At 42.5% G+C, this 27,789-nt stretch overlaps 1 protein-coding gene and 1 long non-coding RNA gene across 8 annotated transcripts in view; one reads left to right on the top strand and one right to left on the bottom strand.

Annotated features, from left to right (window-relative positions):
• Nucleotides 1-27,789, top strand: part of LOC117154683 (putative methylmalonate-semialdehyde/malonate-semialdehyde dehydrogenase [acylating], mitochondrial) — a 35,165-nt gene that overhangs the window by 833 nt on the left and 6,543 nt on the right. The window contains exons 1-2 of one of the 7 annotated variants that reach the window (XM_076622722.1): nt 2,273-2,564; nt 3,090-3,138. The exons of 1 other annotated variant lie outside the window; for it this stretch is intronic. In XM_076622722.1, the coding sequence (XP_076478837.1) occupies nt 2,497-2,564; nt 3,090-3,138 (117 nt within the window). In that variant the 5' untranslated portion in view covers nt 2,273-2,496. Of the gene's footprint in view, nt 1-2,272; nt 2,565-3,089; nt 3,144-5,180; nt 7,010-8,901; nt 9,046-27,789 lie in introns of those variants that run through there. 5 more of the 7 variants (XM_076622728.1, XM_076622721.1, XM_076622723.1 and 2 more) reach the window with 5 other exon arrangements.
• LOC143303348 (uncharacterized) lies at nt 386-27,553 on the bottom strand. Its single transcript, XR_013059533.1, has 3 exons — nt 27,269-27,553; nt 19,299-19,521; nt 386-682 (listed from the first exon to the last, which is right to left on the bottom strand). It is a non-coding gene; the product is annotated as an uncharacterized LOC143303348 (long non-coding RNA).

Below are 27,789 nucleotides of genomic sequence, written 5' to 3'. Positions count from 1 at the left end.
TTAACATCTATGGAAACTGGAAATATTTAAGCCAGCTTTGAACAAATATCTGCCACCGTGATCGCTGCGATCTCGAAGGAAGATCGCGTCGTCGTTGTTCGACGATGCTTTAGAAAATATTTATCGGCGTCATCTCTACAGAGCTCCGTGTTCCTCTTGCCAAGAGAGGTTCCACGTTCTACTCATCTCGTGTTCTACAGAGTCGGTTCGAATTCTCTGCGGTTTCGCCTCCGCTGCGTTGCCCCTTTATCACCACTGTGTCAGAGGCCATTAACCTCTTCCACTCGGTTTCTTCTTCTTCTTCTTCTTCTTCTTCTTCTTCTTCTTCTGGCGTTTCTGCCTCCACCGCCTCCAGCCCCCCCCCCCCTCTCCATCAACCGAACGACTCTCCTCGTTCCACCAAACTTGCCTCTTCTTTCTTTCCTCGCCGACAGATCGCTACTATGGCGCTTATCTGCCGTTTCTCCCCTCGTGCATCTCGCGAATGCTGCTTTGCCGCGTGGTTACTTGGTCGCTTGGTTACTTGGTTACTCGGTTACCAAGGTGCCGAGGAAAAAGAACCCCGGTTCCTCCGTCGATTTCTGCGAAGCTAAACTCTCGGCTCCGTGTCTCTTTCTCTCTTTCCATCTTTCCCTCTTCCTTGTCCAGTTCTCTTTTGTCCTATCCCCTCTGTTTCGTTCAGCTACGATCAAAGAAACGCTCGTTAACCCTTCGTCGTCTTCGGTTCGTATTACAATCTCGATGCCTCTACCGTCGACGCGTTAATTCTGCGCGCAAGCGTCACTCGAAGGAAATATTTTCTCTACACTATCGGTTGACTAACCGATTCCTTCGCGCCTAGAAGCAACTTTTTCTTTCCTTTCTACCGTTCCAGGTCTCTGGAAACGTTCGAAACGACTGCGAGATATCGCGCTTGTCGTCGTATCTCTGAAGCGATATCGTAGAACCATTGGTTAAGTCGAACGACGAAAAACACAGCCGAAAAGGAATTTGCAAGAAATTGAATTCGAATTTAAAACAAAGGGAGTTTGCAGTTTACCAACGTGTCGTTGAAATTATTGAAACCGATACAAGTTTAAAACTATTAAAATTTAACGTAACAAATACTCCGCGTTCGGTTCTGCAAATCGAGCAAACTGTTTGCTACGAAAATAGCCTCTCCACGGTTCCGAGTTCCAACACGTTCGAACCTAATTGCTCGAGAGTAGATACACGCGACATCGACACGTTCCATGAAAAAAATATCGGAACGTGTTTTTAAGGCCTCCGAGCGTTTCATTATTTCTGACAACGTGTTCTTTGCGGTAGAAATATCGCAACGACGAGCTATATGCATCACGGTTCGCTATAACTTTCCAAATCGATCGGCAATTTGCCCGTCACGCGAAAAAGGGCGTTAAAGTCTTACGTGGCGGTTTTCGTCGCTCCGCGGCGGATCATCGGCTTCCAAGGAAGCGGCTACGGCTACGCTGATTTATTGCGTTAAATCAGAATTAGAATTAACGAGATTCGTCCACGCGGTTACGCGAACGAACTGCGCTTCGTAGGATCGGGCCGCGCGATACGACTTGGATTATTTGGCAGGAACGATAGTTTCGGTTATGCGTTTGTAAAAAGGTTCGTGAGAAACGCAAGGAAAAGGCGAGTATCTGTAATATCCGTATGTAAATAAATGTCGCTATAAGCTCGGCGAAATTCATAAACGTTAATAAATTGGTCGCGAGAGAAACATTAAAAATTGAATTACTCGTCGCTATGGGATAGGAAATGCGAATAATATCGGAGGAGCGTAGCTGGTAATATAGTAATTTCTTGCCAGTTTCGATTCGATTCTCTCCAGTACTTGCGACGCTGCTACAAACTTTCGATCGTACGCGTGTACGAGAGAGAGGGAGAAAGAGAGATATTTACCCGGTCTGCCGTGAAAATATTTCATTTTACGAGAAAACTGATAATGTTGACGAGTTATTTATACGTGCCATTTATCTCGTGTTGTAATACGTTTATTTGGATAAGCATGGAAAATAAACGACGTAAAAGTGCGACAAGTGTGAGTAAGAGCGTAAAATGGCGATACCTTCGAGGTCGAAATACGATGCGCGAATTACGCGAAACGAAATACTTTTTGCGTGATATTTTATATCGACGTAAACGGATTATCTGCGTTTGTCGTTTCATTGAAAAAGCCTGTAATTAATGCATGACAAAAATTAAGTAGCACGGTATTATTAAGCACCAAAATATTGTTATTTATTTATTTAGAGCAATAGACTTTAGAGCAATAGAAAACGTTCTTTATACTAAAATTATATTTTTTTACGTATTGCGTGTATCTCGCTTATCTCTCGCTATATCTGTTCTCGAACATCGTCGAGCTGTGCTCCAGTCAATCCCCAGAGGAAGAAAACAAGCGAAATGCCGACGCACTGATCGCGTTAAAATGGATAGATCGGTACGAAGTGGTTGTCCATCGAACAACGACGCGACGATAGTTCGATGATCGCGGACGAAACTGGAGCTACGAGGAAAAGAAAGATCGGGAGAAATTTACAAAGACGTAATTGGTAAGCATATTCGTAGGAACGTGTCTCCGTTTTCCGTTTCCACCGACGAACCGAGACGCGCGAGCGTTTGCTCGTTAAACGTTCTTCTTACTCGAAATCATTTCGCTTTGGAAGACTCGAGTGAAATCGTGTCGAGTGAAGGCGATCGTAGCGCGTGCTTCGGTTTCCCACGTAAAGCATCAAAGGACATCGACCAGAGACGTCGATCGCGTCAAGAGAACGTAACGAGCTTAATTAGCAGTTCGGCATTGCTCCTTGCGTAGTTAATTATTTGAATCTAACTTTGCGAATCTAGTATAACTTTACACGCGTAAAAGAGTTTGAGAAGTACTCTGATTTATGCGATCCAAAGAGGAAAATTTATCGAGAAACGGGTATATCGTCGCGAATCGGCATCGAGTTGCAAGATCTTGTTGGATTCTTTGCCAGCTCGCGTAACTTTAAGGATAAGCGAACGAGACTGTATCTTCGTTCAAGATCTTCTAGTCGACCAAATAGATGTACAAACTTCTTGTCTTGTTTTAGCTCGCAAGATCGAAGTGGAAATAATCAACAAGCTGCAACGCGAACGAACGTAACGTAAAATATTTTTTTATTTCTTCGTTATCTTCCAAAGTATAAGAATGTATGCAACGTGCGATACTGGCAGATTAAGGTACTTGTAGCGCGACAACGTCCTTCGAAAGTAAACACGCCGAGGCTCTACGCGTGTCTCACATACTCTCTCTAGGAAGATATTTTTTACCTATTCATACTTTCTGCTTATTGCGTAGGGATTACGCGTCGAAACTTTCAACTTTAAAGATGAACATTTCTATTTCGGTAAGGTTGATCTCTCTAAAAATCGAAATACCTAACGTATCGTGTCGGAATTTCGAAGAAATTATAAAAAAGGTACAACCTACGAACGTCTTGATTAAAATTATCGGTAAGGAGCGTGTTTTTCGTGTTTTCGTTTTTATTCTCCATCATACGACAGTGATCGTATATTTACACGTACGTTAGATAGGCTTCTCTCTAAACCAGTTGATAAACGGATCGTTTATTTTCAAAGTCGATTATTTTTTTTTTTTTTTTATTGGGAAAACGAACATCTTTATGTATACTTTAACGCGAACTTTTTATTCGTGAAAATTCATTGAAATTTCGATTGATGCAAATAACGAGGAACAAGACGCGTCCTTATCGAACCGACCGATATGCTCTATAGTCGATCATTTTTTATTAGTAGCTGGTATACGGGGCGCGCGTCGGCGAGGCAAATACGTCGTTTCACGACGTTGCAGTCACATGTGAGCAAACACGAGGAGCAAACGATCGGTCGTACGGTCCTTCGGACATAAACGGTGAAAAAGAGCGACGTCGGAAGGGGGCGAATTGCTTGTTTCAATAATACGCCATGCGACCAACGAGTGATTTGTGTTTGAATGAAAATTACGACGGGACATTCGATACCTCCACAGATGCCCATGCAAATGATACCGGATGGACATCTGCCGGCATCGGTCACAGAGTACCATGACCGTACTACCATCCTTTCATTCTCTTCGCTAATTTTCCACGGGAAACTTTGTCCTTTCCTTCGCAGAGCTCGGCCGTGCGAAAGTATAAGTTACGTTTCGTCTCGTTCCATTGCACTACGCACCTACGTAGTTAGAATCAGCGATGGATCGGGGCTATACACCGATTCTCCTAATTGAATTTTATTTTCTCGGGCGAACCGCGGTTCGGCCTGTGATGGAGAGATTTTAATGGACGATAAGCTGACGCGTTTAATCGACTCTCTCGAGCATTCGTTGCTCTCGCAATTTATGGTTTTCGTGATTGCGCCGATATACCGCGAATCTTATGTTTCGAACGACCAAGTTTCAGACGCGTCTCGTGATCTTCTTTCGTTAAATGCAAACATCGGTGCAACGAGGCGACATATCGTTGTTACGGGAATAGAAAAACGTTCGCGAAAGAAACATTTCCAAAAGATCGACAAGCGAAACACGTATCGTACTTTGAGACAAAATTCGTTGGACCGTTTATCGCGTTGAAAGAAAAATTCCATCGAGATTTTCGAAAGAATAGAAAGGAAATTTCGTAAGCTTTCGGAAATGGAGGAAATTGCCACAACCTGTTACTAGAAATGGAAGCAATTGCAAGTACAGGGACGCGATAGTTTTTAGTTTTTAGTCTGTAATCAAGAATCTGGTAGATTCGATAAAATCATACAGAAGATATCAGGTCGAAGCGATATAGAGTTTACGTTAAGTAGAAGAGCCATTAAACAGTGGATTTAATGCGAAAACATGCAACCTCGTTAAATACGAATAGTATTGCTATTACTTAAGCAAGAAACAAGATAACGCGAGACATTTAAATGGCCATTTCATCACTGTAAAAATGGAATGAATAATACTGTCCGTTCAAGGACTGTACAAGATTTGCACCAAGTAACCAAGAATCTCGTATCAGATTCGATGTGACGTTTTCTGTAGTATCGCGAGATATTCTCGCGAGATAAACTCAACTCGATTCTAGAACCATGGGTTTTCGTTTTTTTTTTGTTTTTTTTTTTTTGTTTTTTTACTATATCTAACATCTATTATCGTTGTTATCCATAGCTGTCGTTCTGCGATATTTTATCGAACGTAGTCTGGCTCGTACCGCCGCGTTATTCGGAGCCGTACCACGAGTCGCAGAAATTTCGCGAAATATCTACGAAGTCGCGTGATCGTAGATGGGTAAAAATTGGAATAACCGTTTCCGGTGTTAACGGAAAATCGAGCGCGTTCGACTCCGATGGTACAAGCTCGTATAAAAGCGAGTGCGTAAGGAGAATGGCGTGACACCTTCGGTGACAATAAAAACGCGTCCATCCATGGGAAAGAAAAATCTCGGCATCTCGGAGCGCCCATGTGCGCCATCGGGCGAACTGGTTGCGCGAAGTTTTTTGGTCGGCTCGAAAAATAGATAAAAATGTGCAAATAAACGCCGGTCGTGGCTCAGGGACAACCGGTTGCCATCTTGCTTTCTTATATAAGTCCCTCCTTGGTCTTAAAGACGTTCCATCGCCGTGCACTCGCTAACATTTGACTTACCTTCGCCTCTGCCTCCCTCCACCTTCCTCTTTCTCTCTTCTCGTTCCTCTCGCGTCCTTCTCGTCCGTCTCGCTTTCCCCCGCTTTCTCTTTCTTTTCCTTCCCTCTCCGTCTCTCGCGCAACCGTGCGTCTATAGTCGATCGTTTTTCCCTCTTGCCTTCGTCTTTCTCTTCTTTCTCCTCTCTTCTCTCTCTCACACACACACACACTCTCTCTCTCTCTCTTCTCTCTCTCTCTCTTCTCTCTTCTACTCTTCCCTCTTTCGCGTTTCCTCCTTTCTTCTCGCTTCCATGCCCTTCTTCTCGACGCTTCTCTCGATCGAACAGCACGCGATATACCATGTATACGTACGTGATTTCTTTCTCCGCTTTGTTTCGTCTTTTGTATCGTCAACTTGTACATACGTTAATTTCAATTTCTTTTCTACCGCTAAGAATCTCTTCGTCCTATGCGACACAAGACTGCTCGATATCCAGATTAGCTGTAGCCCCGTTACTTACAACGAACAAAGAGTCCTTTCTTCTGTATTTCCATATTATTTCGTTCGATCCAACCTTTTATTTAATCGTACACGGAATAGAATGTACGTGTGTCGCGTAAAACATTTATACGATGATTAGCTGTTTTTTAAATGCCTCTCGCAATCGTCGATCTCGGATCAGACGACTGATGACTCCATTTTTCCCGTTCCTTTCCTTCCGCCGACCTATCGTCCGAGCACGTATCGAGCGATTTTCTTCGTTCCCAAGGCTCGAACGATCCCAAGCGAAGTAATAGATTAACGAACCGAGTCTACTCGAATCTTCTTTATTAATAGATAGATAATAGAAAGAGTTTCTGCATCTCTCTCTGTCTCTCTGCCTCTTCGGTTTTTTCCCCTCGGTTCTTCTCGCCGGCAGAAGCAAGCGATCTCTCCTTCTTTCGTAACGTTTCTATTTTTCTTTTCCGATTTGCCTGAAAGCATATACAATGCATAACTTCCCTCTCCTCTTATACTCTTATTCCGTTCGTTATTTTCGTCTCTTTTTCTATCACAATGCACTCCCACCTTCTCTTTCCACCGACGATTTTCTCTGTTCCTTTATCTTCGACCTCTTCCACCTCTTCCACCTCTTTGCTCCTCGTAGCCTTCTCCGCTCCTCTCTTTCATCCCGTTCCTCCCCTTTCTCTCTCGTCTCCGAGCCACCGGATCTCAACTCGGTTACATTTTCAAATATACTTGTCCCATCCACCGTTCCCCTTTTTTCGTTTTTCCTTTTACCTTTTACCGGTCCGACTACGATCCTTCGTTTCTTCGTTTTTCCAGCCGTTGCAGCGCGGAGACACGCGATCGCCGCTCGCCGCATCACGAATTACGTATGTACCAATCGATGATATATCTACGTTTTAGGAACGATTCGACCAACGATTGGATGGATCGAATTATTCGTTCGATCGTAGTTTCAACCTTCAACGGTGGTTTTTAAGCCTCTGTTCGTTTGATCGATCGTATCGTTTCGCGTGCGCAGGGATTCGTCGTCGATTCTGCCGCGAGTATAAGAATTAATTATTTCGTCGTAGATAGGACAAAACGCGACCACGAAGAATAAAATTCAATGTAATCGCGATACTTCGAATCGGCGTGAAGATCACTGGCAAGAGTGGCGACGACGACGACGACGACGACGACGACGACGACGACAACGACGACGAAGTTAGGATAAGCAAGATAAGGAGATTGAGGAAGGGTGAACGAACGCGTGATACAATAAAACGTGTCTTGACGATTGCATCGTTCGATCGCGCTCGCACGACGGATATTTTCCAAGACGCGCATCGTATTCCGACTCGTTCGTTACGTTCGCGCCAAATTACAAATATTTACAGTTATACAACCTGTGAATACGGTTTCGAGAATTTATCGTTGCAAACTGGCAAGCTGTACGTTGAAATCGTCGATCGAGTTCTATCTCGCCTAAATTTGTCGACTCGTCCAACGTACTTCCGACCATCGAAACAATTCTACGCGTATGTGTCGTATAGTATACGGTATACAGGAGGTTTCACGCAACCGGGACAAGCCGCGACGTTTGAAACGATGGACGGAGTGAGGTTTCGTTAGAGAAATTAAACGAATATGCGCGTAATAATAGACGAAACGCGTGTCTCTTCCGAAATTGGAGACGTTTCAAAGATTTCGAGACCGTCTCTATCCTTTTTAACGATGCTATACGTTTTGTCGTTTTCTGCGGAAACAAAAGCATCGGGATACGGTAAAACTCCATTTATCCGACACGATCGGGGGACAAGACGTATCGGATGATAAAAGTCCGATAGTTCTACCCTCGCTTTGCCGTTTTTTCATTCGTACGATCGATCGATTTCTAATATACCTCTATACGCGTATCATCGGATGCGAGGTACGAAACACAAGGCCTGAAATTCATCCGCTTCACTCGCAACACCCTGTATGACCGCGAGTCAGCTCGTAACGCAAGAAATCCCTCGATCCAACGTTTCCGTGGACCCGCGATCAGCGGTGTGGGTCGCTCGTCGTACTTAAGTTTAAGTTAAAGGGGGCCCGAGACTCGTTTCTGGTTTCCGACCGTTCTACTCGGGACCCTCGCCTCCTCGTCGGAGATCTACCTGCGACGCAGGGGGCTGATCCGTCCGCGAGATATTTTTCATCGCTCTAGGTTACGGGGTAAGTTACCGTGGTTGGCAACACTTGACTCCACGGTGCAAGGTTACGGTAGGCGGACTCTGTCTCCTCCTCCTCCTCCTCCTCCTCCTCCTCCTCCTCCTGTTCCTCCTCTCTTTTTCTCTCGTCTCTCATCGTACAGAAAATATACCCATAAACTCTGGCCGTACATGTGTACACCGGGCATTTGGAGTTACACCCACGTGTATTTTACGCGCTCGCACACAGGCGCGCGCGCGCGCGAGCGCTAGCACGATTCCAGCGCACAAAGAAGCACGCGAACCGGGTGCAACGCGTGAAAGAGGAGGACAGGGTGCGAACGGGTCGGACAGAGAAGAGGAGACCGGTCGAGGAGGATGAAAGCGTGTTGTGAAAGGAACATCGAGTCGGAGTTTCGCCGGGGGAACGGGTGAAAGACGAAAGAGAGAAGAGGACGGAAACGCGAATAGGTGGGCGAGGATGAGAGACGGTCGACGAGGAGGATGGGTTGATAAGTTGTGGGAAAGAGAAGGAGGGCGAGTAAATAAGGAGAGTCGGTTGTAGGGAGCCGTGGGACGAGCGAGAGGGAAGAAAAAGAGGGATAATGGTAAAAAAAGGAGAAGAGGAGAGGGGGAGAGTAAAAGGAAAAAGTCAAAGGGTAAATGAGCCGAGAGAGGCTGAAGAAGGAGGAAGGGATCGTGGAAAGGAGCAACGGAGAATAGAAAGGGAAAGGGTGAGTAGGAAAGGGAGTAAATAAGGAAGCCATAGGGGAATGGAAATGGGGAAGGAAGCGGAATGCGTGTTGGCTCTGCGTGCGCGTTTACTCCTGCAGAAATACAAATACTCGCTATTTAACGCTTCGATTCTCGTCGTACGCAACGCAAAGTTTGTGGATTTTAACGCGTTCTAACGCCTATTTCGTATCTCTTATGGGCCGTTTTATCTTATTCGTTACGCATATTCGTTGACGCGTACGACGTAAATTCGGAATTATCGTAATCGGAGAAAGAAACGGCGATAAAGAGCCGAGTTAAAGCGTCGTCGAGCTATACGGGCGAACGATACGAAATAAAACAAAGGACACGAGGCGGAAAATAAAAGGAAAAAATTGACGACACGAGAAAGCAGAAGGTAAAGTGGAGAGAAGCGTAGGAAACAAGAGGGGAAAAAGGAAAGCAGCGAGAGGAAGAGAAGCTTCTGCGCAGCATACGTGCAAGTTAAACATACGGGGGACACTTGTCGGTGAAAAATGTGGATTTATCAGCAGTGCTTGTAAAGCGCGACAAGAAAAACGTTTTCGCTTCTGACACTGGGACAGCTAGGTTTTTGCGCGTCTCAGAAAACAATGTCGCGCTTTGGTGTCGATGCCATTAAGAGTTTAATCCCCTTTAACCGACTTTAACTATCTAATTTTCGCGTGCTTCGGCAACGCTAATTCTTTCGTATCGCTGGAAATTTTCGGATCGTCTACTCCGCTGAAAACCGTGCTTGAATTTTATCATCGAAGATGGACGTACGATGGATTTTGGATACTCGGATCGATATTAAACGATGCGAGGACACGCCTGTTCCAGGCTTTTATACGATCGATCGACGCGCAAGTTATTCGAGAGACGCGATTACACGCCTTCGCTGAATACGCGATAAAAACAATCAATGTAACGGCGTACGGACAGACTAGACGATAAATCCAGCTAAAAGTCATTAAGATTCCAATAGAAACCAAGTTCGGAGACACGGCAGCGGTTAGAAAAAATCAAGAGAAGCGAATGCCGCGGTAACGGCGATTGCTAAGCGACTGGTTTATGCGTATGTATGAGGCTCGAGCAGCGGACTCCAACGTTTACCATGCGACTCTGATAACCCAGGCCCGCCGTTGATAATGAGCTTTGTCGAGGAGTATCGATCGAACGGTCACGACTCGCGTTATATTGTGCAATTCGTATGATAAATACCTCGGTGAAAAAATAAACCACGGATTTCGGTGAATTACGCCGTTTTTGCCAATCTAACTCTTTTATTTAATTATTATTCCGATCTGCGCGTAACGCATTTCACTCGCTAATCTTGGATTTTTCGTTTCAACGAAATCGATAGACGTAACACCGAAGATCATGGCGACAAAAGAGAGAAAAAAAAAAAGAAAAAGAGTTCTGTGCGTAAATAACGCTACTCACGTATACGTTTACGTTTTACGAAATATACTCGAATATGCTCGATACGGCGATACGGATTTGCACCGAGATTACGATTAGACGCAAACTTACGATTAGAAAAGCGAGCAGCGTTGTGTTCGCTGTTCGTTTCGGGGAAGAGCGAGTAAAAAAATTCGTGGCAATTTATCAGAATTAGTTGTGGGACGAGCAGAGTCTTTTTATGGCTTACCATAATTCACCTCTTTGTGCAACATTGGAGCGTGTGCGCGCTCTTTCGGAAAAAACAAAGCTTACGTAGTACGCGAGTACAACGAGGACGAAGCCAGAACGCGGGTGCGATGCACTCGACAAGGACAACTCGTGTTTTCATAAACTCCGTTAATGAAACACATGCGCGTAAAATGCTCCCCCTCCTCGTCGACGTTTTTTCCCTCCCTTCTACGCTCCACACTCTACTATTTCCAATTCAATGTGGCTTGAGAAAGCTAACAATAGCCTGACTAAATCGTCTCGGTATTTATTAGCGAATATCCGAAGAATTCTAATTCGATTCGCTGAATTCGCCTGTGTATAGACCTTGTCGTTTAGTGAAAACATCGAAAGTGCCGTTAATCAGACCGAAAAATAACGATGTTGCGAAGAAAGTAAAACGAAAGGACACAGCGATGCGGTTAAAATTTACTTTTCCACGGAGTACTTCGATCGCGACATACACGCCGTTCTTTCGGCAAAAGTTATCCTCCTTTCGATCGATTATTTTTCTTTCTTATTAAATTCTGCCTCGGCCGCGATATAATTTAAGGTTTTTACCGAACGAACGCTACGACAACCGTCGTACGATAGGAGTTAAGTCAACAGATACGCTTTTGTCCACGATAAAAGCTTCTTATCATCCGCGTCTGAGTTCGCGTTCCCCTTCGTTACAATGACAATGAGAGGAGCGCTAACAGGAATAGAATAAATGTGGCGGTAAAAAGGTGAGTGGCGTCGAGTTTTATTCGTTCGTTCTGTTCGCGACATAATAAGGAGATAATGAAGCTTAACGTATTAAACAACGCGCGATAAGACAGATAGACGATAACGGTATATCGATAACAGAATCTCTCGGAGAGCAGTTATAAATTAGCAGTTGTAAATTAGTTTCAACGGTAAGAAAATGAAATTTTTATTTCGCCCGACGATGTATCGGGTTTTATCGTTTTTTCTACACGATCGGAATCTTTACAAACGTGTGCTCGTATTTACGGATACAAATATCACGTGCTACAGCTAAAAATAAAAGTAGCGCCGATGAAAGTAAATCTCTAACGATTCGTCGAACGTTGAGTTCTTTGCCCATGTTAACGTTATTTCTTTCTCCGAAATGCATCAAGTAAAATATGATGCAAATGAATTTACACGCTGTCTTTCTTTTTGTCGTAAGATCGCTCTAATACGTTTATTCGTTTTAGGAATTATACTTTACTTTTGTAATTTGAACATATCATATTGAAATAATAGTTAAAATTTCGAAGATAAAGCTATAATTTATCGCCGACAAACCGCTGATAAGGATTTATAACAAGGGAAACTTTTCAAAGGAATTATTTACGTTTATGCAGGAACGAGATTTCTCGTTTTATCCTCGGTTCGACGCTTTTAAAAATACATTCCAAGCGTTTCGTATATTATTTTGTTCGGATATTCGTTAAATCTCTTCGGGCCATACGTGTTATTACATTTTATTCGAGGATTCACGCGGTAGAATTTTCTTATCGAAGGCCTCTTGTTATCGTGTTGTCTAAAGATTTCCACGGATGATGCATCGTTAAAGGATCGCTGTAAACCTTCGTCATTTTGTATCCCTCGCGAGAATTTAATTTCACATTTATCGACCAAAGCGTCGAAACGGAATTTGCCTTGTTTCGTTTTATTCGTTCACCGTTTGCCTCTTAGAATCACGACACGAAATAGTTTCGTTTAATCGTTTCGCGTAAAAAGACGAATAACGATTATCGATCATTTGGCGAACACGACCGGGAAAACAGAAACACCCTGTAGAGCGAACGGAGACTCGATGTGTTAGCGGAAAACACGGTTGAATCAGAAAGACGACGGCATGGCACTGCGTGCTGAAAATACGACACCCTTCTTCGCTCTTCTCCGTAGCTTTCATTGACCCGCCAAGGACTCGTTCGGTACCTTGCTTTTGTTGTATGTAAATTAACAGCCGAGAGACGCGAGAATACGAAAGGAGACGCAAAGACGACGCACGCGTCTTTCTCGGCGCTGTGCCCGCCGCTTCTTGTCCGCTCGTGCCAACTCAGTAACAGCAACAAACTCGATTGTACAAATTCTTCCAGTCGTCCAATTCCTGCTTTCACCATATTTTATGTTCGCGCTTTATTCCTCTCGTATATCAGCCAAATGAATGGTTACACCTGTACACACCTACACCCGTGCGATTTAATTAGTTCTTTCACCTGCGCCGCGAACGATATAAAAGCCTGGAAATATGTTGGACGTGTCGCAGGTGTGGATGACTATATATTTGAAAGGTAATCGGCAATTGTCCGTTTCGAAACACAGCTAAACTTAAGTAGTTTACACGTACCTATGGATATAGAGTATTTATACATTTTTATATCGCAGTTTTCGGTTTCACGTTTCGATTTTCTGGTCGAAGGAAATTCAACTTTGCGTTTCTCAAGTAGGGATACGTAGACACGACCTCGACCATGTTTCAAAATTATATGCTGTGCCGGTGGCATCGTAATTACGACTTGCAACGGTAACGAGCGTCAACGTTGTGAAAGCAACTAATCGAAATTGCGGTTAATGACCAAACCAGTTGATCAATTAACTTCGTCGCTACTATATCATTCGTCTACGTCATGTACAAATACTTTTATTCGCCTTGTCCGCCTTTATAGGTGTAGAATTTCATGGTTTCACCGTTCCTTCGTTTCCGATAATACGTCCGCCCTTTTGCCGTGGATCCAGCAAATAGAGATCTAAAGATCGATCGAAAACACGTAAACAACGATACAATCCAATTTGGATATACGCGTGTATTCTTTTGCCGTTTTCCTGTTAATACCCGCAAAAGCTCGTAAAAGCATAGTAATGAAATATCGAACGCGACTTTGTAATTTCGATTCTCTGGAACCTTAAATTAACTTTCCATATTGTAAATAACAGGTGGTGAAAAAAGAAAAGGTGTTCGCGTATATTCGTGGCTCGGTTAAAACTTGCATTTTCGCGCACCTGAATTTCGTACAGCAAATTGCAATTTAGCCTCGTATTTATTGCACTTTCTCCTTCTTTTCGGCATAATTAATTTTTTTTTTTTGTACACGATTATTAAGATTATTTAAGACGCTTAAAGTTACCACGTTACTTAATCGCGTGCACGTATTTCCGTGCCTATTAACAAGTATTATGGTCTGCTTCTTGTTTTTATACGGTTCTGTGTTATTTATTCGAGAATTTCATCCGATCGAAAGGGCCATTAGCAGCTATTGCAAAGGAGAATTATTCGCGTGTCCAATCGCTCCGATCCTGCGTCCCAAAAATCAAGCAAGGACCATATTACCGACGTATCGTATTACCGACATCGAACGCATCTAACAAAGTACTTACAGCCGTACGTATGTGGATCCAGCGACCATGGCGTCCGTTCGAACCGAAGCTACGCATAGGTTCACAGTCGCGAAGGGATTGACAGTCCACGACGAAGCTATTTACAATTAACTAAACGAAGTTTCAAGCTGCACAGCTGGCGGCTGGTGGCGATGGTTTAAAAATTACCGACCGGCTCCAGGCCACGGACCGCGCCAAAGCGAAGCAAGGCGCGACAAGGCGAGGCGAGGCAACGCGACGAGACGCGTGCTGGTCTTTTTACGAATGATTCGATGCCGCGTAACGGCTGCAACGACGCTTTCCGACGAATAGAAATGCTCGTCGTAACGGAGCTTTAAAAGCGGCGGTTGAAAGAATCTTCGGCGAGATATAGTCTACGTCGTGGCGGCGACCGCGTAGCTACGCGTAGGTAGGACACGCGGATGCGATACGTATCTGCAGCAATCCGCGGTTCGGGGCGAGCCTCGCTCGCACCATCTTCTGCTTCTTTACCGGAAAATTGACCTTTCGATCGTCTCGCCGATGTCACCGCTCTGCGATCGTCTAACGACCCATGAGATGTGCTCGACCACTCTCCTGCCAACCCTTCGAATTGGCAACTTCTCGAAAAAATAAAAATAAAAAACAGACGAAGAGATTACAGGAGCGCAGAAACGTACCAGTCGCGCACGAGTTAATTGAGTAATTGAGATAAATATATTGGGCAACGTTTGCCGCTGAGATGACTTTTACCTGATTCCTTGGTCGATGCTGTAAATGTCAGCAACGTTCAGCCGCGTGTTCGTGGTAATTTTTAAAGCAGCCTCTTTTTGCTAGCTACGCGATGAGCGATCGATCGAACGTCTGATTTTAGAGAAACGGCACGTTGCGAAAGATTCGCTTGTTTAAAGTAACGAGATGCGTCAGATACGATTTGCGCGTTAATGCTAATATTTTCTCACTTTGCAATTTTTCCCCGAATATCTAGTCCAAACGATCGTTCGGCCATTTCCTTTGAATTATATTTTCCCATCCAACTAGTCGAGTTATAATAAATACGCGCGTGCGTGGCGTATATGATACGTATAAATTATTCTACATCGTCGGTGAAACATCGTTAATCGTTTGAAACGTCGTGTTCGATTAACGCTTTGATGCATAGCGTTACGATTTTAATTACAAAATTGCCAACGTTTTAACCGTCGAAATTAATTGTCGAGATAACTTACGTTAGTCGAATTTAATCCTCCAAATAACCAAGATAAATACTATACTATAGACCATTTTTCATTTAACAACGTTTCATTTCACATATGGGCAGTAACGTAAAACGAGTGAAAGTTGTTGCAAACGACGGTGGGCAGACCGAGCACGGGCAACAGTTAAAAGCTACCATAACCGGAGATGACATTCCTCTTTACTATGGTAATTTATTCCTTTCATTTTCCATAAATAATCCTTCTTTCCACATCCGAAGATCTCGATTCTTTTCATATGTAAACGAACGCGTTTCCTAATCGTTACGCTGTTTTGCCCACTTCTCACTCTCGCACGATTAAATTCTAAGACGGTTGACGTTAAATAAACACGTTAGATATATACGCTACGTGTAATTAATGAAACGTATAATAATAAAATATAATCAAAGAACTACATAGTCTGTCGTGGAAGATACAGGCTAGAAAATGCAGAGCGTCGTTTCCTGGTAAAGTGCCATGTGGTTTCATATAGCGTGATACATACAGAGAAAACACGCGCGTGTTGAGTACAGGTAGGAATTTTCGATGAAAAGTATTTCTCGAGAAGTATACTTTACGTTGTTTGTTCGATCAAAACGTATTAAAGCCGGCGTCCTGCTTGAGAATTATCTTCCACTACACGTGGATTGGCCATTTGCCGTACAATTCGTCATTGTCAGTTTCCAAGGAACAAATTGTTTACGGATAATTTTGAACGTTTGAAAATATTGCCTTATCGAGATTACGCGGCACGCGTAAAATACGCACGCGCAAAGTACGAAAGATGTATCGGCGGACGTGATCGAGTAGCCTGTCAGCGTGCATCGTAATTGCACGCACCGAGATTTCTATTTGTCTCGCCGGACGATCTCTGTGCTCTCGGTCTGTGCCGTAAAATCGTTACACGTACGAGTCGTTGCTGAATTTTCCACGAGATCAGGAAACGACGTTTTACATGCAGCCTAAAACCTCTACCGTGACGAGTTTCGCTAGTTCAGACACTGCTGGAAAAATTCGCTCTTCGATCATACTTTTCCGATTAACGTTCGAATCAACCGATTACCGCTCTGGATAATACGGAATGGAGGGAAAATTCGTCTGCCATCGGAAGATTTGAAACGCGAAAGTTAAAAATATCGGTTTAAAACAATATCGGTAAATCATGGCGGGAAATCGCGCCGAAGTCGGGAATACGGTAATTTCCGGTAGTAACTCAGCGCGGACGCGAAAAGTCATTGAAAATAAACGGAAATTACAGTCCGTACGTTCTCTATCCGTCTGTACGCAAGGTAAGGTCTCGAAAATACAAGCGAACATTGTACGTTCGCTCGGCTGGTAGCTGAAGTCGCCGGTTTGAAGCCTGAATGGCAGACGTTCGGCCGTATTTTATCCTCTCTTGTTGCTTCTTCAGCTTCACTGCCATTTCCAGCCGGCTCTCTATAACGTTTCATTATTACGGGCCGGCCACGCTGTCCGTGATTTATCTCGAGGCATACGTTTTCTTCAGAAAAGAAAGATCAAACGGCGCTACGAGCCTTCGTCGCGAGGATCTCCGTCACGAGATAAAGCGGTCGAATCTTTGCGATCGAGCGGCGCGACGAGACTAAGGACGCGATGAAACCATGAAAATACTTTCGAAAATGTCGCTTAGCGACACCGTTACGTAAGATACGTGTCATGCTGTATTCGTCGTTAGGGGGCCGTGTAAAATCGGAGTAGAACGAGCGATCGATGGAACGATCAGCGGCGGCGGAAGAGAAGAAAGTCGATCGATATAAGTGGCGCAGCTTTCGAAAGCGAAAGTCCTCGTTGCTCATAGCTCTTTCGTACAGTCGTGTATGTAAGTACGCGTTCAAGCGCGATAAAAACATTGAGCAACCGGATGCCGGATGCCGTAGCCCTGGCCACGAAAATCGGGCGGCCTCTTCTCGGCCTCTTGCCCGAGGCCTTGAAGAGTTTCAAGCACTCGTACTCGGTTCTATTTTCAAGTGTGCCCATTGCCGGAGCCTCGCGCGAACTCTCGCTCTCTACCGTACGAATTTTTCCATGTTACGGATTTTCCATGCGAAAGAAGGACCAGTTCTACGATTCTACGTCGAATTATTACCGCGAATAAACTTACTATCGGTATTGCCGTAGCTCGAGTTTCTTTCTCCTTCATCGAGTCGTACAAACGACGCGTTAAGCTTACCATGTAATTGCTATTGTACGTTAACACGCATCGCGATATGCCACTTTGATCGATAATCGCATATATTTTCCCGCGCTTAACCTGGTTCGTCCGTTGACGAAACAAAACATTCCCAATTGATTATCGATCGATAATGGTTGGTAATCGGCGAATCGCGGCTAGTACGAGAGTAGGACGTTATCGAGGTCGAAAAATACAAGAGTCGAAACGATCGTATCGAGGGTTGACGTGCGAGGTCAAGAGGGATCAAAAGAAACGCTGTGCAAGCATACGAACACGCGGCTGACATCGGAACAACGAATTAATTAAACAATTAAATTCACCGCGCGATTATAAGGAACAATTAAGGTCGTACATCGAAGCGGAAACTGGCGTTCCCTCCGTTGTTCGGTTCAACTATCGTCGTGGTGACGTTTACAAGCTTAACTGGACGGTTACCAGTTTTTAGAATGAGCGTTTTTAGAATGGGGCTTTGTACAAAGAGCCGAGCATCCAACCGATTAAAGTTCGGGATAGAGTTTAATTGGACGACCGGCAGAGACAGAAGCGCGGCAACGAGCTGCTAATTAAGCAATTATCGTCACAGCCGATGCTACTTCCATTATCGCAGCCGTCGGAAAATCAGCCGATATCGTACGGCTTGCTCGAACCGATTCGTTGATTATATAATTTCATTTGTGTATACGATCTTTTTGCAACGAGATTAACGGCTGATCTTTTAAAGAGTTGCTCCGACGATGAAAATCGACGAAATAGTTTGATTCGATAATTTAGTTCTTTCGATGTAAATTTACCGTTGAATTCTATACCGTTTTGTAATATACACAGTATACGCGAGTCGAGTAATTTGTCTTTACCCGGTGATTCAAAGGAGAGTAAAATACAGCAAAGCGAATATATTTAATAACAACGAATTGGTGGAGTTGCGGCGTCGATGGTATTACAAGATAACAAGGTAACAAGTTTTGCTAATCGTTATTATGCCGACCTATTTTCCTATAGAGGCACATGAACGTTTATTGTATCGCATGATAGCTCGAGTACTTTATTCTAATACCGGCTACCACAGCGCGTATTCGTCGATCGATTTGGTGTAATGGAATTACGAGATTTACGAATTAACCGCCATTCTACTCTCTGCTTGACGAATTCTACTATCGCTGAAACGAAATGAATCGTTATTTCCCATTTCGTAATATCGAGAAAATTGTATTTGGCATGCCGTGTTTACCGGTGTTTTGCTCTATACCGTGTTGACACACGTGATCTATCAAGTATAACAAGCGATATCGAATTTCAAGACAACCTCGATACGGTTTGTCTTGAAAGCCGATACTATTGGGTCGAGGTAGAAATGAAACGTCGTTTTCTCAAATAAAATTATAGCCACGCGTACTTTCTTCGAACTTCTTCTCCTTGATTTCTCGATTGTACGTGGAAATGATGTGTATTTAGCGGAAATAATTTCCGGAGTAATCTCAGGAAATAATTTGTTTTTCCAAATTTATAAGAGAGAAATTCGAGGTCGAACACACGTCGTTGAAAAATAAAAATCTATCATCGATGTTTCGAACATTTAGATGAAACGAAAGTATCGGATTTATTACTATCCGATGGTGGAGGGTGCAGCGGAGCGGTGAACGCGGAGCCTGATAAATTTGGCAACCACTGGATTATCGTAGGTTGTTCGAAGCGAAGTGGAAGACGCAAGAAGGCAAGAAGCTCCTTCCGAACAATATGCCAGATTAAAATGGAAAGTTGCGCGAGATTTCTGCCGTTACAATTGAAAGTGGCCACTTACCGCTTACGGAGCGACTTTCAATGTAATCTCGTCGGTGCAGCAGAAGACACGTTTGCAGTTCGCGAAAGTCGAGCGACGTTTATGTCGACGAGACGGGATTGCTACTCGTGTTTACGTGGTTACAGCCACGAAACGAGACGTCGTAACTGGTTGTGTTCCACTGAAAGCAGAAACTGGGTGGCAGGCCGTGGTTGGAAAAGGAATTCTCTTTGATTTCCATAGACTGAAACGAGATAGAAATTTGCAAGGAGATAGATTTGTATCGGTTGACCGTTTGCTATCTGATAAAACGATATCCGATCGATTATTAGATCGCTTCGCGAATAACGCATCTGCGTCCTTTACTCTTACAATTAAGCAACACTCGCCTCTTCTCTAGCGAGGAAATTTAAATGTCGCCATTGTCCATTTCCTCCGATGCAAAGAAAATTACCCGAAATGAAAATTTACAAATTATTGTCGACCGATTGAATCAAAAATGGCTACTACGTGTTTATTGTCGTTCGAAATCAGGGGAAACATCGTAACTTACGTTATAATTACTATATAGACTACGCACGAGTTTATGCAAACGCATGTTTTTATGCAAGGTACAAGAATAAGGGGGATTTAGGAATCGTTAATTCGTTATCAGAGAATCGAACGAATCCCTTCCTCTTTCTCGCGTAAGCATTGGAATATTGGAATTTTGCGTATCGTATTGCGTATTTTCTGCATACGTATATTTATATGTTATCTCGCATATATTTTGCGTATTTCGATATATCGTATCTGCATAAACATCCGCAGACTAATTATTACGATTGCCGTGCGAGCGCACGATATTGCAATCGTATTACCGCGTGAGTGCAGGGTCGAATGGTATGAGTCAGTGAATTTCAAGAAGTCGCTTCGTTTCGTCATAATCGTAACACTTTCATCGTTCTATTTATTTATAATTCTCGCATATGTAAATAATCGTGCACCGATTCGCAGATTCGAGCTCGATAATCGAGAAATCGAAAGGATGACGCGGAAACATGGAGAAAAAAGTGCGTGGCGTGTCCGGCGAAACAGTTATTATATCTTGCGTTTCTAATCGAGAAAACGAACGATCATAATTTTTTTAGGACGCATAGATTATCTTGGTTTCTTAACGCGATTGCCTAGTTTCTCAAAACTAAACAAATTTTCTCTTTCTCGTAAACGAAATCGTGTACGTAAATCGACGAGCTTCGAATTTCGAGTATGCGCTTTACATAGAATGTTACGAAGAGGAAATTTCAAGTATCGCTAAACGGAGGAAGAGTCATTGCGATCGTACGAAGACGATCGAACAGCTGGACGGTTCTAATATGCACAAGTGGCGGAAAAGGACAAAAGAGGATCGCTGTTTATCGCGATTAGCTATCCACGCGCGGTAAATATTTTTAGAATGCGGAACAGGGAAACCAGCTGGCCAAGGTCAAAATGGGGAGAGGAGAGGTTGGAACGCGGGCTCGTGGTGCCGCCTCACGACCGATACCTTTTGGAGAACGATCAAGAAACGTCCCCGGCCACGTCGAACGATCGAACGCGGGGACTGACTTTTATTATGTTGGCTATGTCGTCTGGCATGGCCTCGCCTTAATCCCCACCGCTTACACGCTCTTCCGGGGTCTGGCTGACCCCGCTCGTAAAGCGGATTTAATTCACCCTTTGTCCCTGTGGTTTTTGCTGCGGTGTTTCCACTGTTGCGCGTTTTCCTTGTTTCTTTTTTTTTTTTCTCGTACTTTTCTTAGTCCGCGTGGATGCGATCGGAGTTGTTTTCTAGGAAAAGGATCGTTTCTACGGTGGAATTAGACTGAAATTTCTTTCGAAAGCACGATAGAGAAAGTTTAACAAGAATGTACAGCGAATCACCGAGTGACTTAATAAGAACTAGCTTGCCGACACAATTATATTTTTAAATGAAAGTGCTACTCTAGCTTACGCAATAAGTTGTTTTCCCTTATTGTTCTGCATACAGCTACTTGATAAAATCACACGCGTAAAAACCTGTAATAACGAAGCGGATTAGCGACTCGGAATTTACCATGTCTCGTAAATATACTTTTTCAATAGAAACATATCGTTCTGTTTCATAAAAACTGTAAATTACAAGTTGCATCATTCTAGTTACCTCGTTCTATCTTTTCCTATTCTGGAATACATTTTCCTATCCATCTTCGCAATTCCTCAGAATTCACCGAGTCACTGTAAGTGTTTCATAGCATTTTCTGCTTTAGGTGCAAACGAATCAAAAGACGACGTTGGGTACTGTCCATTTTTTAGATATATAGTAGCCATAATACGTACAGTACCATAGAAAGAAACAAAGAAATCTTAACGCGATATAATTATTTCTAGAGTCAATCTAGAATCGAAAAATTATTGACATTTCCACGTTAAATCGTATCGTAACCTTAAATCATCGCTACGACGTTGGGAATTAATTTTTTCTCTCGCTTATACACTCGAGATATCGACAAGTTGCGATCAATGTAATAACGTCGTACCGTGACGATGTAATTATAATGCTTTTGATATAAATTAAAATTCTACCTTGGAAACGTTGAATAGCAATTGGAAAGCGTCAATGCGAAAGATACGTTTACGCAATTTGTATAATCGTTTCTACGTATTAAATGTACTCGAGCAGCGCCGAGTGTTGAAACAGTTATCGCTTGTAATTATTACGATATTATTGTAACTTGAAATTTTATCAAAGTTCTCGACGATAAAGCGAGATGTTTACGCTTCGGCTACACCAGCCAGAAAAACAAAACGAATTACAACTAAAACCTGTATGATTAGCAAATTCTAATTTGCAATCATACAATGCAATTTTAGATGTAATATTTCGAAATGCGAAACGTTCGAATCGTACAGGCAAATCGACGACACGAAGCCAGGTCCGAATTAGGGATGCTCCGAATAAAAAGAAAATGGCGAAGATGAGGGAGCACTGGGGCGAGTCGCGCGTGCAATTTTCCCGCGTGCGCACCAGTACACGCAGGAGGAAAACCCTCGGCCTGCTGATCTAAATGCAGAGGCCCGTTGTCCGTAAGGAAATTATTTTATTTGAAACGATCGGCCGTAGAATTATATGCGAGTGAAGCGGAGCCAGGTCTAAACGCAGCCAAAACAAAACGAGCAATCGTGGCTCCCGATTTGCGAATTCTCGGTCTCTACGATGATGCTGCCGAGGGAACGAGCGACTTTTACCTCGCATTGTCTTTGGCCGATCGCCAAGAATCTTGGGAATCTTCCGTGGCTCGTGTAAACTCGTCCACTGAGCGCTGCGAATACATTTTCCATGTCAGCAGAGAATCCCGACTTTTCCATCTAGGTAATTGTAAACGTTGCATAGTTACTCGCTGGAAATCGCGTCTGTCGAATCGCGTAGGGGAATTTTGAGCATTGTTGCGCATTCGCCGTTTATTCTTGCCACGTTACGCTTGAAATTAGAATGTTAATGGAGTTTGGAAATTCCATCGCGTCGAACCAATTACGGAATGAATTATCGGTCTTAGGAAACGATTCTATGCTTTTCCGAATGAGATAATATTTGCACGATTCTTTACCGTAGAATTACGATGCCGTTTGTTCGAATATCGCGCGAAACGTCACAGAAACGAAACAAACGCGTTTAATTGGTAAAAGAGGTTGCTGAAATGGTGTCTCGATATTAAAAATTTGTGCTTTTTAAGCCATCGTCCATTTATTTAAATATTCAACTTTCTTACTTCGAGAATCTTCTCCTTGCTTGTCATATCGTCTTGTGTACACGTTTATTTAGCTGTTCGTTTACCTACTTCCGCGATATCGTCAATTTCATCTATTCATTCGTTCATTCATCTACCAGTATCTACATGTTTAAGGTCTTATCTATTTATTTGCTTAACAGTTGGCTGCGTGTTTTAAAGGAAAGTACCTGCGCATAGAAATTATAAACACCACATGTTGCACGAGTGTACGAAAGTACACATTTTGCTATTTTATTCAAAGATATTCCGTTGGTAGTATTTTGGCTCGTAAAAGATAAGTTTTATGATTTTGGAATCGATCGTAAAATATGGAAAACGCTGTTAATACTTGGCCAACAAACGCTAGTCGTTAAAAAAACACGTTAATTTTTAATACCGAAACAGGTTTTAGGAAATATTATGCTAGAAAGTGCGTCGTTTGTAAATTTGAGTATAGATATATTTAGATCGATTCGTCCTTCGAGATCGATTTTAAAGATTAATCATTCGAATGATTGGAAGAGTCTGTGATCGCTGCGTGTCAAATTACGCTGGTTGTTAATCATGTATATCGAACGTTCAATTGCGGATTACGACTCTTTCGAAATATCGAATGCACTTGAATAAATAATTTCTTGGTTTCCTTTCTTAAAGAAAGAATGTCTGCTGGTTTCGTTGGTAAAAAATTTCCCAATATTCGTAATAAGAGTGTCCGCTGAATAAATAACACATTCTTGTTCATTTTTCATTCGTAGACTCTATTCTTCCATACGTTGTATTCCATTGGATCGATCGGTTTCATATTTCCAGAATAAGATTACGCGTGTCGTCTACTCGTTTATTACGAGTAAAATAGAAATTTCGCTTCGATGCGCTGCCAATGTCGGTAAGTGCTTCTTCAGTGATTTGCATGTTTCGAAGGTAGAAATTTTAGTGACGAAATAATAGGATGAGAAACATACTTGAAGCGTGTGAAGAGAATTTCGTTAGTGTCGAAATCACTGAACTACACAGCCTTGAGGATCAGCCTTGTATAAAATTAGACGAAAATATTTTACAAATTACTTTGGCACAAAGTGAATGCTAAATATGTATAATTCATTTTGCAACTCGTCCTTATCGATCAGATAATGGCCATATAAATTGAAAAATATACATAAAGTTAAAAGATTAGTTGCTAGTTGCTGTCCGATTGTATATAGAAATTAACGAAACACAGAACCTGATTGTTACTTTATAAAGCTTTTCAACACTATCTTCGACTTCACGATCCTAATGTGGAATTTAATAAAGAGAATTCTAATATTCGGTATCGTTTAGAAACCTGCTTCGCGCATCAGCCCCGCAGCCAGTCGTTTCATTTTATTAAGCATTCGGTAACGAGTCAAACCGGCAACGAGAAAGTCCATATTCAAACGGACGATCATTGATTAAAAATGGAAAAATGTTTGCAGCTGATTCGCGACGGACGAAGGATCGACGGAGCGTCGAGACTCGATGCAATTGGGAAACGAGTGCACGGACGTCGAGAGTCGTTCGGTTCCAATTTCGAAATGGTTCGACGCCGCGTGTCGTCCCGTAGCATTGCACGCAGCCACGTACATCATTATCGAATTACCAGGTGTTTTGCGGCGCAGTTTCGTAATCGGGCCGTTCCGTTGCGCTGAATATTAAGCCGGTATTACGCGAGAATTGTCGCACGCGCTCTGCCCGTGTCTCACTTATGACTCTTCGTGACTAAGCACGTGCGCCCCGAGTCTTCCGAATTTTTATTGCTAAAATGTTGCTCGTCCATCGATGGCCTTACCCATCGGTAGATTCACGCGGAAACTTACACGAGGAGATCCAGAGCGGAGAAGAATCACTAGATACATAAACTATCGTTCTCCAAAGTTTCAACTTGACAACTACCACCGATCAAATTTTCTCCTATCGTTAAATATTAACTGCGTTAAAGAAGAAGAAATTCTCTATACATCACGCGTGTTCCACTCTGATGAGTCACGTGTATTTCCAAATCACGCTTCGAAGGTCCATACGTTCAGGTATCTCGTGTCACTTTCATCGAGTAGTAGTGCCCTTTTCGACAAATACGTACTATATATGTGATGTTTTTTAACCGGCCGGATAAAAAAAGAAATGAACTTTCTACTATGTCTAGGTAGGTGACGGACTTTCACAAATATCTCCTTACGGAATTGTCCCTGCCACGAATCGTGGTGCACAATGTCGAAGGATCCGTTCCGTTTAACGAAGAGTGGTCAATCTCTCGGAAATCTGTACGTTAGAATCGAACGAAATATCGTTTAATTCGCGCTTTTAAATGCTTCAGACGTGGATGAACGAAAAATTATATCAATGAAAAAGGTAAAAAAGAGTGGGCAATAATATTAGAAATATCAATAGGTTATAACGTTTCGAGTAATCATTTTCTTAATTTTCTTTTTCCTCTTTTTCTTTTTTCCTTTTTTTTTTTTCTTTACGTATCACAAACTCGTGAAATTTGTTGGAAGTTTAACATTTAGCATCTAGCATGATATTCGTACAAGTTGTTTTCACGATTGATCCCCGATTTCGTCAAGGAACATTCGTAAATGGTAAGGATGTTACTTAATTTTCTTTAGCGAGTTCTCAGCGAGCATCGTAAAGTGAGTTTAATATTCAGCACGCCAAGCGACAAGTTACAAAACACGTTACGATATCCCTGCCAAGACGATAACATAATCTTTGCACAACGCTCAAGAAACTCTCGTTGCGCATGTAAACGTCGTAGAATATCATTTGTTGATTTTATTCGGTGAAATAGAAATTCGAGTAAATATCGGCATTAAAACATCGTGTTTAGCTGATCAATAGATCGTACTCGTCGAATGCCTCGTTTCGCTTAATTCGTAGCTTACTAAAGACGAGATAACGTAGGATTCGTAAACTATGAACATTAGTAACGATTCCAAACTTTTAAGCATAGAAAGTCGGTTTGCTCTTTTTATCGAGAGTACAAATTGATAGCGATGCCGAAGAATTTGGCACGAACTTTGTTTCCCTTTATCGTAGGTCGTTCGAATTTCCTTCGAACGAGAAAGTAACGACGAACGCGTAAACATTGACGCACGCACGTTGATTAGCGTCTAACACGGTCGTGTCGCCGTTATGTCACACACGCGGCTCGATACGACGAGTACTGTTTACAAGAAGCGTACTTCGTTCCGTTTTCACTTCTATTCCACCGCTCGGGACGGATGGCACGAGGCTGGCTACTTTCGACTAGTTTCGAGGTTTCACTTCTTCAAACACTGTCCAACGTTTATCGGCGGCTACGAGAGAATTATAGTTGTTGAAAACCTGAGACGAGAAAGGAGTAGCCTTTTTATTTATCGCTGCTTTATAGCTGGTTATAGTTTTTCCTCGTTATACTTCTTCGTTAGCACAGTTCTAGATCGAACTGTAAGTTATTATCGAATTTCTTTAAAAAGAAAACAGAATCTATAACCACATAGTTGAATATTTTATTTTTAACCAACTAATCAGGATCTGCAGGAGCTTGTCGTTTTATTCCATTATCGAGTAATACGTATTTACGAACTTCGGAGTGGATTTTACGTAATGAATTTCGTCGTAATTGCGTGTTTTGTATAAAATAATAATAATTAGAAGTATCCGATGATATTGCGAAACTGTTTGAATGAAATTTTCGCTAACGACTCTGTTTTACTTTCACCGAGTCAAACTCGTTTTCCAACGTCGTTTTCCCCGTAACATATTCATTTCCATCGCGAACGTAACGTAACTTTTGCTTCTCGATATTCAAGCTTACTTTAGTTTATCGAACGTAGTATACGTATATCGTTCGTACGATCGTTTTCACCACTCCGATTACTTCGATCAAAAGAATACGTTGGCGATTATGAAATTGAATCTAAAATCAAGTTTAATCGCGACGAATTTTTCGATCGATGGGAAATTTGACAGATTACGCGAATGGATTTAATGAGATTCCTTAATGAAAGATTAAATAGTGATCAACTTTAATCTGTTAGAAACAACGGGTCGCCCGCTTGCTAATTACAGTTATAATTAATTTACCAACATAGCCAACAAAAGCTCTTACTTCAACTTTAGCAATATTCGTTGAAATTTATTAGCATCTTGAGAACCTGTGTTCTAATGCTCGTTGTATTTCTGTACACACATCAGGAGCAATTTTCTCTCATATTTTAATCTCACCTGTAATATTATTTTCTAGCGCCATGTCGATAGTTATCGCTAATAAGTAATGTGGCGCACGTTTTGTTCACCTTATTAGACTGAATTTCCATCGCGTTTCACTTTCTTCGCCATACATAATCACGATACTATATCGATAGACTGCTTTCGGAGGCGGATAAAGTACGCACATACATATAAAACGAACCGACGCACGAGACTTCAATAAGCAACCAGAACCTGTCTATCGGCTCTAACGATTGTTTGCCAATCGACTTCCGTGTAATCGGTCGGTTAGTTGTTACGCATGCCTTGGGCCACCTAACGATTACCAACATTCTTGCTTTCTCCTGTTCCTCCTACCATTTTTTCCACATCAGATACCATTATTCTGACGGTAATCGATTATAAATTAATCAATTAAGAGCGACTGTCTCATCGTGTTCGATATTTCTAACAAGATGTTCATTTTTCCACCAGTTGTTTCAACGTCTTACAATGTCTTAATTTCTTGTAAACGTGATAATAAAAGGGCTATAATA

Source organism: Bombus vancouverensis, chromosome 11 (genome assembly GCF_051014615.1).
Source record: "Bombus vancouverensis nearcticus chromosome 11, iyBomVanc1_principal, whole genome shotgun sequence".
Lineage (NCBI taxonomy): Eukaryota > Metazoa > Arthropoda > Insecta > Hymenoptera > Apidae > Bombus > Bombus vancouverensis.
This window is presented reverse-complemented; position numbering and strand designations above follow the sequence as displayed.